At 33.7% G+C, this 13713-nt stretch overlaps 1 protein-coding gene across 1 annotated transcript in view; it reads left to right on the top strand.

The window, feature by feature from the left end:
- The first annotated feature begins 1767 nt into the window (after positions 1-1767).
- The window catches only part of LOC108912648 (endoribonuclease Dicer), a 33073-nt gene continuing 21127 nt past the window's right edge, over positions 1768-13713 (top strand). The window contains exons 1-6 of the mRNA XM_018717953.2: positions 1768-1868; positions 1927-2313; positions 2370-2602; positions 6960-7200; positions 11273-12191; positions 12850-13149. Coding sequence (XP_018573469.1) covers positions 2165-2313; positions 2370-2602; positions 6960-7200; positions 11273-12191; positions 12850-13149 — 1842 coding nt within the window. The 5' untranslated portion in view covers positions 1768-1868; positions 1927-2164. The remainder of the gene's footprint in view (positions 1869-1926; positions 2314-2369; positions 2603-6959; positions 7201-11272; positions 12192-12849; positions 13150-13713) is intronic.

Below are 13713 nucleotides of genomic sequence, written 5' to 3' on the forward strand. Positions count from 1 at the left end.
CCAAAACCCAACAAAGATCACACCATCCCATCCAACTACCGGCCCATTAGCCTGCTCCCGGCTATGAGCAAAGTGGTAGAAAAAATTATCCTAACCCGTCTAAGAACCCACTCCCAATAACTTCAAGTCATTCCAGACGAACAGTTCGCTTTCCGACCCAATCACTCCACTGAACTCCAAATCCTTCGCCTTACCGAGCACATCACGGCGGCCTTCAACAGGGGACAGTACACTGGTGCTGTCTTCCTGGACGTCGCAAAGGCCTTCGATACGGTTTGGCATGAAGGCCTACTGATGAAAATGCTCACCAACCAATATCCCATATCCTTTACCAAACTCATAAAATCCTACCTACACCACCGAAAATTCCGCATCCAAATCCAAGATTCCCTTTCCACCACCCGTCCCATGGAGGCCGGTGTCCCCCAGGGCACCGTCCTGTCCCCACACCTATACACCATTTACAACTCCGACATCCCACATCCCCCCAACACCAACATATACTTATACGCCGACGACCTGACAATCACATCCCAATCCGTAGATCCTAGATATTCCGTCTCCCTCCTCCAAAACTCCTTAGACCAACTTGAAACCTGGTGCAACAGGTGGAAAGTCAAAATTAATCCCAACAAAAGTTCGGCTATCCTTTTTACCAAACGAAAAATCCCACAAAACCTCGACAGACTGACACTATCCCAGGAACCTATCTCCTGGAATCGACAAACACGATACCTGGGCGTGACGATGGACCAGCGTCTCACGTGGAAACCGCACATCGTGGAGACGGTGGCGCGAGCGAAGACCACCAGGGCTAGGCTCTATCCCTTACTCAAAGGTGGAAACACCCTCAGTTTAAGGAATAAGCGAACGCTTATCAAGGTGGTACTTCAACCGCAGCTAACCTACGCCTCCACGGCGTGGGGTCACGCGGCAAAAAGCCACTTAAAGTCATTACAGGCTGTGGAAAACATAGCCCTCCGCACGGCCACCGACGCGCCCTGGTACGTAAGAAACACTGACATATTACGAGACTTACAATACACAAACGCTACACAGACAATAAGACAAAACGCGGAGAAACGATTTGACGTAGCCGCTAGACATGACAATCCCCTCCTCAGGCAAGCCGTTGACTACGTACCCGACGTGACCGACAAACACAAAAGACCTAGACACCAACTTTTTGACCCTGGGTGACCACCCCAATGACCCCCCCCCCTGCCCGCTAACCTTTTCTGTTTCAGAGACAGCCAGGATCAAGAAACGAAGACAACGACACACACACACACATACACACCCCCCATACCCTCCTTAACCCTCCCCTCCCGCGCTAGCCTAAGGGCCACCTTAGCAAAGCGCATCCCAGGCTGCATAGCCGCACTACCCTACCCAACCATACCACACATAAACATGACACTACCCCCGGGGTTTACACAGACGAGCCGGCGAAGCAAGAAGAGCGCCAGAAGAAAGGGCCCTAGCCGGCGGGGCCCAGCCAGGACAAAAGGAGGTCCCACAAAGCGCCTACACCGGCCGCATTTGCGGTCGGGGTAGACGACGGATGGGGCCCACCTACGAAGGCTGTCCAGGCCTACACGAGATGAGGCAGGATAAAGAGGGATAATCCCCCTCGATCCCAAATCATTGAGGCCAATTTCTAGCCATAGAATAATGGCGCGAATAATTCTGTGCGAACAAGAACACGCCTTTTAGAATATTCTAGTTCTCATCGTCTATGGCAGTCTGACTAGTGTGCGTCTGTAAGTTCTGTAGTTTACATAACCTCTATTTTAGGTAGAATTTATTCAATTTAAGTGCCTTTTTGTACTTTATCATCGCAAAATATGTGATATATATTTTAACCAGTAATATAATGATGATGGTTATATGAAAAATGAGTGTTATCTATTTATTCATTTTAAGGTTTTGTGCTCCCATGTTGTATAGTATTGTGGGATTCCCCTTCCGCAGAATTTACGGGCTCGAACTTAGCCTTGGCCACGTCGTCTTATTTGATTGGCTAAGACTTATCTTGTTTTGAATTCATAAAAAAATAATGATGCAGCAAGTAGTTCACCGAATTTATTACATATAGTTGGGAAATGAGCAGTAAGCTTGAATACAATATCGATAGTATATTTAATTATTTAATTAAAGAAAAATGGCTGAAGATTTTACACCTAGGAATTATCAAGTTGAGCTGATGAAAATTGGTCTCGAAAAAAATACCATAGTTTTCCTTCCAACAGGATCTGGTAAAACATTTATAGCATTGATGATATTAAAACAAATGAGCAGTAGTCTACTCAAGTAAGTATTTTTAATGATTTTAATGTGATTTTATAGTTTTGCTTGTATTCACATAGGTCTTACAGCGAAGGTGGAAAAGTTACTGTGATTTTAGTTAATACTGTTGCATTAGTTGAGCAACATGGAAAATACGTTAAAGACCACACAAATTTTTCTGTGGGTCAGTACACAGGTGATATGAATTTGGATTTTTGGCCAAGAGAGAAATGGTATGATGAATTTAATAAGTATCAGGTTCTGATACTGACTTCACAAATTTTTGTCAATCTTGTCAATAATAACTTTATGGGTATGTATACCTATTTATTTTATCATTTTTAAGACCTATATATAGCTCTGTTCATATTGGTACATTGGTACAAGTACATCTAGAAGGAATATATAAAAAAGATCATTCAGTTTGTGCATCTCAGAAAAGTTTTAGAGGTGTGTTCTGGTTCTAGTGGGACACTCAGTATCTACCGCAGAGTGTTACATTTAACATGAAAATTGTCATTAGCTACTAGAATAATGGAAAACATGAAAAGGGTTGAAAATGTTTTAGACAATGAACAGACTCAAATTTTTGTATGGTACATGACATAACTTATACGTAATTAGTTATTGGAATAAGGTGGCAACTACTGTAGACAATCTAAGCAATTACAATAGTGGTGGCTATGTTCCGGCGACTAATTTTCCAATAAGTTTGCTGCTGGAAATTTCACAAAAAAATGCTTAATTTAACGTATGGGTAAAATAAAGTTATTCAAACCTTTTAAGAATTTTTGGAGATAATATTTTCGATCTGTTAAATAAGGTAAACGATCTGCTTCTATTACAAGTCAAAATTTTCTCTATTTCAAAAATAATGTTTGTGAACTTTGATAATTTCAATGCGGAAACCATATGTATGTGCAAGACCATCTGCTGGTATAGTGGCACAACACATTAGAACCGAAGCCATTCTGAATTATTTTAATTTGAAATTTGTACTACTAATTTTTTTTCAGAATTTATGGAACTCCCTATAATGTTCTATTACATAATATCCAGTAAGCAATATTTAAAAAATGTTTAATGGATGCCGTATCTATTGTAACCATAGACTGTATGTTTACGGCTTGAGTGTCCAAGAACAGGGAAAACATTCAAATTTTTTATTCTACAAAAAAATTTTTGTTGATAAAAAATTGTCCATGTTTTCATACAGGGTGTACGTAAATTTCACCGACAACATTTGACTGCATATTCACGACAAGAAATAAATATGACCTACAAAAAAAAGTTATATGAAAATTTTTTTTTTGGAGGCCTTCAAAGTTGTCAAAAATAAAACTAATTTAATTAATAACTTCATAACCCTTTTACGGATTGCATTAAAATTTGGCACATTTATTTGAACTATTATGGGTATTATTTCTTAAAGCTTTAGTCAAATCGATATACTGGGTGATAGTTTTCTCCGGTTACCTCTCCCTTTTAGCGGTCAAAACTTTTACAGTGGTCGTATTTTTTTAAAACTGGCAACATTGAAAAGGTCATTTCATTTTAAAAAAATATTTCCCTTGAGAAAATCACCTACAGAAAGCCATCCTTGAGAAAGATGGCATTATTTTCAGGTCTGTGCGTTTCGATTTGCATAGCAGTGTCACGGGTTTAAAAGTTTGAGTTCAGTAGGCGATGAAAACAAGATGTTGATTGCTGTAGCTCTAGGTAATGTCATTATTGTCGTGTTTCTTTAGGATTCTCATCACTCTACACATACAAATTGTGAAATATCCGCAGTGTATCAAGACAATTAAATGTATGTAAAACTAATGTTCACAAAACATAAAAAAAGACTTCTTCGAACATTTTATTTAACTCCTACTCAAGAACTTGAAAATTTAGATCCCAACGCACGTTTACAATTTTGCCACTGGTTGGTAAATGGCTTCGCAGAAGATAATAATTTGCTTCAAAAATAGTTTTGTACCGACAAATCTTGTTGTACAAAGAACGGAGTTGTCAATTTTCATAATTTGCATGTGTGAAGTGGTGAGAATCCTAAAGAAACACAACCATAATGACATTTCCTGATAGTCACGACTCAAAGTTTTAAATCCGTGACATTGCTACGCAAACCGAAACATACAGACCTGCAAATAACATCATTATTCTCAAGAATGGCTTTCTGTAGGCGATTTTCTCAAGAGACAATATTTTTCTTAAATAGAATGACTTCTTCAGTGTTGCTGCCTGTTTTACCTCTAAAATGGAGAGGTAACCCGAGAAAACTATCACCCAGTATATATATATGACTAAAGCTTTAAGAAATAATACGCCATAATAGTCTAAATAAATGTACCAAATTTTAACGCGATCAGCAAAAAGATTATGAAGTTATTAATTAAATAAGTTTTATTTTTAACAAGTTTGAAAGCTTGTAACTTAAAAACCAAAAATTTTTTATTTAACTTTTTTCGAAGATCGTTTTTATTTATCTTCCTGAATATGCAGTCAAACGTTGTCGGTGAAATTTGCGGACATCCTGTATAAGGTTGCCATGGAGAATTTTAAATTTACATGTACAATGTTCAGGAATTCAAAAAATCTTAAAATGGTTTTCTAAATAGTAATAAAAAATTTGTTAATATTTTTTTGATAGCATAATTTTCAGAATTTTAATTTCCCAAAGATCCCAAATACGCAATATTAAAATTCTCCATGGCAACATTACTTGAAAAATAAGCAAATTTTTTAAGAATGACATAAAATGAAAAAGTGAGGGTTCGGCAAAATTTTCAGATTCGGGGTTGCTCCTCTCCTGGTGTCGGTATTTAGCCATAGACAGAGCAAATAAAAATGTTCTTTATGCTTAAAGTGTGCTCTAAAAAATAATTGTTGCCACCTTCATGAAATATTTATGCCAAAAATTATATATATTATACAGGGTGTTTCAGAGAAACCTGCTGTAAATACATATATTAACTATTTGTCTCTTGTTTTCGAGATACAGAACGACAAATTAAAATTTTTTGAATAAAATTTTTATGAAAATTTCCAAACGGTGCTAAATATTCTTATGAAATTTGGTACTCCGGTGTTTTTAAGGACGCCAAATATGCTGGTTTAATTCTTTTTTGGATATTTCATAGAGGGCGCTGTTATGCTACATTGCTATTATGTTTTAAGTTCTGTGGGTACACATGTTCGCAAGTGACCCATTTTGAGTGTTGCGTCAATAGCGCCATCCTGATGCCACCCCGGACGCACCAGAGTTCCCGGAAGACGACCCCGGCAGATTAGCGCCAAGGACCAGGTACTTCTGCCAGCGACTCCACACCAAGCAGGACTCTCCAGCAAACACGTCTTTTTCCACAAGCTTAGTTTTCAATAAAACTACTTTATTTGTACCATTGAGAGAGCGTTTTATTTTTGCTGTACATAGAAAGATACCCTCAGTTCTAATTTTTTTATAGTTAGTTTTTTTACCATTCGGGCGTCTAATATACAATTTTATTTTCTAAAAATAATGTTAGAACTTCCTAATGTGGATGATTTTCGAGAAAAAAGGCTTTTAATTAAACTTACAATATTATGGTACATTTTTCAAAGCAGGCTTATGTCGAGTCTTATTGTTGGATGTCTCATAAACAACGCATACGTTCTTAGTAATATTTTAAACTAATTAAATAGGTATATTAAAATTTTAGTGATTTTTAGTGACTGTAGTTAATAATAACTAATTACAGTTACTAAAATTTTGATATAAAATTAATTAGGGTTTAAAATATTACTAAGAATGTATGCCTTGTTCATGAGACATTCATCAATAAGTTTTGACATAAGCCTACTTTGAGAAAAGTCATTTATTTTCTTCACCGTAATATTGTAAGAGTTCAATTAAAAGCCTTTTTTGTCGAAAACCGTCCACATTAGGAAGTTCTAACAAGAGTACTTTATTTTTAGGAAATAAAATTGTACATTAGAAATTGGAGCCCAATTGGTAAAAAACCTAACCTTAAAAAAATTAGAACTTAAAATGTAATAGGAATGTAACATAACTAGTGCCCTCTATGAAATATCCAAAAAATAATTAGACCGCCAGCGTATTTGGCATCCTTAAAAACCCCGGACTACCAAATTTCATAAAAATATTTCGCACTGTTTGGAAATTTTCGTATTCTATTTAAAAACATTTATTTTGTCACTGTATCTTGAAAACGAGGAGAAAAAAAATTCTCATATTTTGTCGTACTATCAGCCCCTCTATTTATAGGAGGTCTTTCTTAAACACCCTGTATATTATTTAATTAATTACCTACCTATAAGATGAGGTAACACTTGTGTTTCATTAAAAAATAATTGTCTCAATTTTTTACAAATTTCAACATAGTGCTGTTGTCAAACATTAAATAGATATTTTTTAGTAAATGTTTATTTAAACATTTATATGTATCCATGAACATGTATATGTATTTAAAAATTTATGTTTTTGTTACAGTTTGAACTTTGAATCTTAATCTTTCTTGTTAATAATGCATTAATTTAAAAACATTAAAAAACTAACAAAAATAAAACATTTCTGGATGTTAGATTTTCCTTGTTTACTGGGTAGATAATGGAAAATGTTAAATTTCAATAAAAACTATTTAATCCATAATGTATCTGTATGTTTTCAGACTTAAACAAAGTGAATTTATTAATATTTGATGAATGCCATCATGGTGTTAATGACCATTCTATGAGGCAGTTAATGAAAAATTTTGGCAGTTTAGGAGATCCTCCAAGAGTTTTAGGATTAACCGCCACTTTACTGAACGGGAATTGTAAACCCCATAAGGTGATGCAAGAAGTTCAAACTTTAGAAGTTACTTATCATAGTAAGGTAGCTACAGTAGATGGTTTAAATATTGTTGTTGGGTAAGTGGACTAATGAAAATATACAGGTTATAATTTTTGTAATAGCCTATCCTTATGTGAAATTCTATAAAATATTATATTTATATAAAATACTTATAAAATAAAGTCAATATATTTTCACATTTACTATAGAGGGTGCCTCCCAAACTTCGACACCTTCAATAGATATGCTTAGTTGTGCTTTAAAATTTTCAAAATAATTAGTGAGAGTGAATACTATTTTCTCAGGTCTACTGGCTTGACTGCCAAGGGAATATAAATAGAGAAGCAAATTAATTTTACCATTTATTATACAAAATACATGCTCACACCTCTGAGGGGTTTCTTTTCCGGCGGGGGGCAGATTGGCCTTTTTGCCATCAACAGAGTACTGGCCATCAACTGGCTGCCAATTGGCCCCGATTCACCGGGGTTTAAATATTTTTTTACAAAATGTTTAGTGCATTAGATTTAAGGTAGTTTTCACTTAAATGGACACTATTCAAGATAATTACAAAAGTTTCAGTATAATTAATTACTTACTTATGCACCTGATAAATAATTTTGCCAAATTTCAGCACATTTAACTGCATAGTTTCTGAGTTATGCTTAATCAAAGTTGACTATGTTTTGCATAGGCTTAATGGTGCCGCCTCGAAAAATGTCATTATGATGAAAATGTTGCTGTAGCTAAATAACCCTATTCGAGAAACTGCTTAAATTTTAGGCAAGACTAATTTGTGTAGAAATACATTATATATAACAATTTGGAAAAGATTGATCAACTAGGATTAAAGATATTAATACTTAAACTTTTAAGTTTTTTTGCATTATAATTTCGCACATTGAAGAAAGTTTAGTTTGCTCGTGTTCTGACATTCTACAAAATTTTGAACTAAAGCCTTTTTCCTTTCAGTTTGTGTTTTTCGTTTAAAGGAACTAATAAAATAAATCAAACAGTAAGGATGATTCCTTCAAAATTTTTTAAAAACTTGCCAAACGATTGTAATGCATCCACTATATTTAACAGTAACTTAACCTAACCTTGTGCAGCATAAATATAAGTTTCCATCAATCTCTCACACACAGCTGCGTTCTGTACGACGTTGCCAGTTGTCGAAACTACCTGACTCAAACAAGAGACTTGCTCGAAAGTTTTCTACTTGAGCATTGAACTTGGGATATATCTACCTGACCTGACCGAGTCGATATTTCAGTTTATAGAGAGAGCGAGGGAGAGAGACATAGTGCAAGGGTCAGTTCAATATGTATACAGTTTGCAACTGGACACTTTTGTTGCATTTAAATCTATTGTGTAATGCTAAAATGTAATTCATTCCAATTAGATTTATAAATTTTGTTCTATGAAATGAAAATGAATATTCGTACCGAAGATATTTTTACACCGATCTATCAAAAAAATTTGTCCAATAGAAGTAATGCCCTATGTCCATACATATTTATCTTTCAAAGTTTTTACGACAACACAAGGTGATTATTTAAGTTTGAAAATTACTCTTCCACTTTCTGAAATACTTATAGTTGACAGTATATAGCATAACTATTATTTTTGTTTGTCCTGTTTCATGAAAATTCCTCAGAATAATATAAAAATGGAAAATGATGACTTATTGTATTGGCCAACATAAAATTTAGGAATTTCCGTTAAATATTGAGGCAATTCTGTAGCATATTCTAGGTTTATAATTAAGCGATTAGCCTTTGCTGTTGGCTGTGTTTGCACTACCATCTACATTGCAGAGAGGAGCTATGTATATGGCATTGCAAAGAGCAGCGGCTAATGGCTTAAGTATAGACTTACAATATGCTGGATTTAAAAAAATACCAACGCAAATATCTCACTATTGACAAATATTAAGCTAAAATGGTATGTCTATCAGAATCACAGAATTAATTGTATATTTGTGTTTACATTTATTGCAGAAACATAATACTAATGCATAAATCAAACTATGTCATTATATATTTTGTAGTTGCCAGAGCAGCAGTGTTATAAGCAAAACCACTTTCAAAACTTGTAACCTAACTATAGGCTTTTCTTAAGGGTTTTATTAAAAAAATGCAGATTTCCATTCACTATAAAAAAACCTTCACTTCAAACAGAGATAGGGAAAGTTCAAATTTCTTTAATTCCTACTTAATTTTTGCAATTTTTTTGACAGACAATATTTTATAATCTAATAAATAAAAATTAAACACATTTCAACCTGGAAAAAAACTAAACTTATAAAGGATAATACCTAGCAAGCCATTCCCAACTTTTGCATTTTTTCTCAAAAACGAAATTTTGCAAATTTCAATTTGTTATCTAACACATTGGTTTCATGTATAACTTATTTAAAAACTAATCAAATCTAGCTATTTACCACCTCTCAAAACATATGTTTTCTGAATTTTAGTATAATACATTAATTTACTTTTGCAGGTACTAGTCTGCTTTATCTTGAAAACAATAGATGATAGACCCATAGTTGATAGGAAAAAACTATCTAATTTTTTTTAATATAATGAGCGTTCAATTAAAAACGTGGTCAAGTTGGTTCTGAAAATTTGGACGTAGGGCGTAGCGTATAGCAAATGAACTTAAACGTCATCTGTCAAAGCGCTATATCGCCCCTATCAATTTGAATATTTTCATTTTAAAAAGCGTTTAAAATGGTGTTTTCTCAAGAACAAAAAGTGTTTATCATAGAGTCCTACTTTAGAAATGGACGCAAGATTGATGGAATATGGAAGTATTCTATTGAGGAATGTTTCATAGAATTTCAAAATCAATTTCCCGGCCTTGTTGAGTACAAAATTTTTCAAAGTGCAGTTCAACGTTGTGTTAATGTTTTTCGTGAAACGGGCAGTGTAACAAGAAAAGAAGGAAGCGGCCGACCTAAAAAGCGGACTGAAGTGTTAAAAGAAAATGTCCAACAAATAATGGAAAATGCGCCAAGAACTTCTGTACGTGTTTTATCACAAATGGTGGGAGTATCAGTCGGTACCTGCCACACAGTGTTAAAAAAAGATTTGCGTTTGTTCTCCTATCGTTTAACTTGTCAGCAAGAACTTCATGAAGTTGATTTTCCGCAACGGGCTGTATTTTGTGAATGGTTTTTAAACAACTACGGTGAACTTCATAATATCACCTTTTTTTCTGATGAAGCCTGGTTTCATTTAAGTGGTTACGTAAACTCACAGAATATGAGAATGTGGTCTTCTGAAAAACCAGATAACTTTTTCGTCGAGGGCCCTCTACACGCTCAAAAAATTGGAGTTTGGTGTGCTCTCAATCGAAGGAGGATTTATGGACCTATTTTTTTTAATGGTACTCTTACTGCGCAAAGGTATAGAGAAGAAATTATCGCTCCTTTTGTTAACCAGCTGGAAGAAAACGAAATTACAAACTTTTACTTTCAACAAGATGGCGCAAGGGTACATACGGCATGCGAGACGATGAATATGTTGAGGGAAGTTTTCCAAAATTGACTAATAAGTCTTAATGCTGAACATGAATTTCCACCGATGTCATGTGATATTACGCCGTGTGATTTCTTTTTGTGGCCTTACCTTAAAAACACTATTTTTGAACTGCCTATTCCTGATTTAAACTATCTGCAGGCTCGACTTATAAACAAGATTCGTGAAATTAACAATACCCCGAACATCTTAGAAAATGTCTTTAATTCTTTGAGGAACAGGTGTGAAAAGTGCTTGGAACAAGGAGGGGGACACTTTCAGCAGCTGCTTTAATTTATTGTTATAACAAGGAGGGGGACACTTTCCGCAGCTCCTTTAATTGTTTGTTATTGTTATCACGATTATTCTTTAAAATAAAGTTATATAGTCATTAACGTTATTGAAACTGACAGCTCCTATACAGCTCGTTGAGAAATGAGGTTAAGTTGGTCGCTATAAGTTACTCCCTACGTCCAATGTGTCAGAGCCAACTTCGACCACGTTTTTATTTGAACGCTCTTTATTTTCCCTGAAATTTTTGGTGCATTATTCTGAAAAACCCTGTTATATTTTGTTACGCACAACATTAGCAGAATACAACAGGGCGATTATTTGTTATTTATTTTAGGTATTCTACAAATCCTCATGAAAATTTTAAAGTATGTTTGGAACATAGCCCTATTTATGTTGAAGGGATTACTCTCAAGATATTAGAAAAAGCTGTTAATGTAATAAATGAAGTAAAACCGGAATCAGTGACATTAAATTTAAAAACATTGAAGCCATTAGAGCCTGTTATAGGATATAAAAAGTTATCAAATTTAGTAGTAGATCTGATGGAACAGATCCAAACAATGGGTACATACGGTGGCATTAAAGCAACTATTGCGCACATGATTCAAACTGAACGCATAAGGAGACACTGTCAAGATCTTAATCTTTATCACCTCCTTAGCTTTGTTATAACTACATTTTCCTTTGTTAAGGAGTTGCTGTTAAATTCTGTGAAGGCTATGGATGAAAAAGATCAAATTTATAAATCCTCCTCTAATAAAATTTTATGTTTGATTGAGATATTAAAAGAGTATAAACAGGTGTCTAATGAAGAGCTCTGCTGTATTATTTTTACAGATAGAAGATTTACAGCTAAAGTGGTATACCATATTCTGGATGGTTTAAGTCAATGTGATCCAGAATTGTCATTTTTGAAACCAAATTTTGTAGTTGGTGTTAATAATAACCCATACAATGATACAAGAGAAAATTTATTTTGCTCGAAAAAGAATAAACAAGTCTTACAAAGTTTCGTCAATAAAGAAATTAATGTACTTGTTGCATCTAGTGTGTTAGAAGAAGGAGTTGATATTCCTAAATGCACCCTGGTTGTCAAATTTGATCAACCTAAGGATTACAGATCATATATTCAATCTAAAGGAAGAGCTAGACACAAATCGAGCTTTTATTATATAATAGTTGAGAGAAAAAATACTGAGAAGTTTATGGAAAGATATAAGGAATTTCAATTGGTAGAACAAACATTGAACGATGTAAGTGTTTCTTTAATTTTTATATAAAAACCAATTATTTGATATTTATACTCACTTGTTTTTTTGTAAAATTGGTCAAGTTATTGACATATTTTAATTATTTAATATTCTATTTTAACAAATGGGGTAATGGTAATAAGGTGGTACATTACATACCTCTCGATCTATACACAGTGCTTTAGGAATACGCAGCTAGTGGCATTACATATCACAGCTTCTCTATCTCGCTCAAAAAACAATGAACTAAGATAATGAAGGTTAAATTTTGGTTATAATAAAGGAAATTTTTGAAAAAAATTGAAAATTAGATAAAAAACTTTTGCTGTCTATAACTTTTTATTAGTCGGATGTTTAGTAGTAAATATGAATAGTAAAGATTTAATACAATAAAATAACAAATGTTTTAGTGCAATAAAAATTTATATAAAAGAGATGTTGAAACAAAAATTTTAGTTATAGGGGTCTTGCACATAGATTGCACATAATTGCAACTATAATTCAAAAACGACATTCTTTTTACATAGGTAACATTTATTACACAGATCAAATAGATCAAGATACTGTGCCACCTTGCATAATTAACATGAAAAGGATATAAAACGGCTATTTTTATATCTGTCTTTATTTTGGATACGTTGAAAGATATATTATATTTTAGTACCTAATTGGTAAAAACATAAGTCGAGAAGAACCCTCGGAGGCTGACATAGAGAAAATGTACAATGAGGATGAATTGCCTCCATATTATGTCGATGGTCCTGGTTCAGCCCAAGTTAACATGTTATCTGCAATACCTTTACTGTGTCAATACTGTGCCAGTTTGCCTTCAGATATATATACGGTATACGCTCCTGAATGGTATATAGAAGAGAAATGTGAAGGGGGCCTTTTAGACTGTAAATTACACCGTGTTGTAATATTGTTGCCAACAATATGTCCCGTTGTGGATTTGATAGAGGTATGTTTTTAGTATTTCTCATATAATATGTATATATTCAAGGAACAAATCATTTACAATAATTTAATATCATTTCATTGTGTAGTTGTTTATGCCCTGATTGATTTTTATTATTCTTTCTTTCTTGGCTCAGAGTTAGCTGTATTTTATTTAACCAACTATGTCAGAATTGATTGCTTAAAAATATATTTAAAAATTCAAACCTTATTACTGAGTAAAGTTCCCAAATGTTAATAAAGTACAGCATTGTTATCGCCTTGTGATGTACAAGACTATGGATCTTATTTATTGCAGAAAACTTAATAATAATAATAATAATAATAATAATAATAATAATAATAATAAGGTTTATTGACCAAAATTACAAATTATAATTCTATAATTAGTGTGGTCAATAGGTCATTGATCAGCTGAAGCTGTTCTTCCTCAAAGACCTGGAAAAATAAAATTTGTATTTTTTTACATTTTTCCCAATCTATACCCAAAATAGAAATATGAAGCATTTAAAAAATATACAATGCCTTAACGTATAATATTAAAAAAAAAAAAACAACAACCAAACCT

Source organism: Anoplophora glabripennis, unplaced genomic scaffold, assembly GCF_000390285.2.
Source record: "Anoplophora glabripennis isolate ALB-LARVAE unplaced genomic scaffold, Agla_2.0 scaffold547, whole genome shotgun sequence".
In the NCBI taxonomy this organism is placed as follows: Eukaryota; Metazoa; Arthropoda; class Insecta; order Coleoptera; family Cerambycidae; genus Anoplophora; species Anoplophora glabripennis.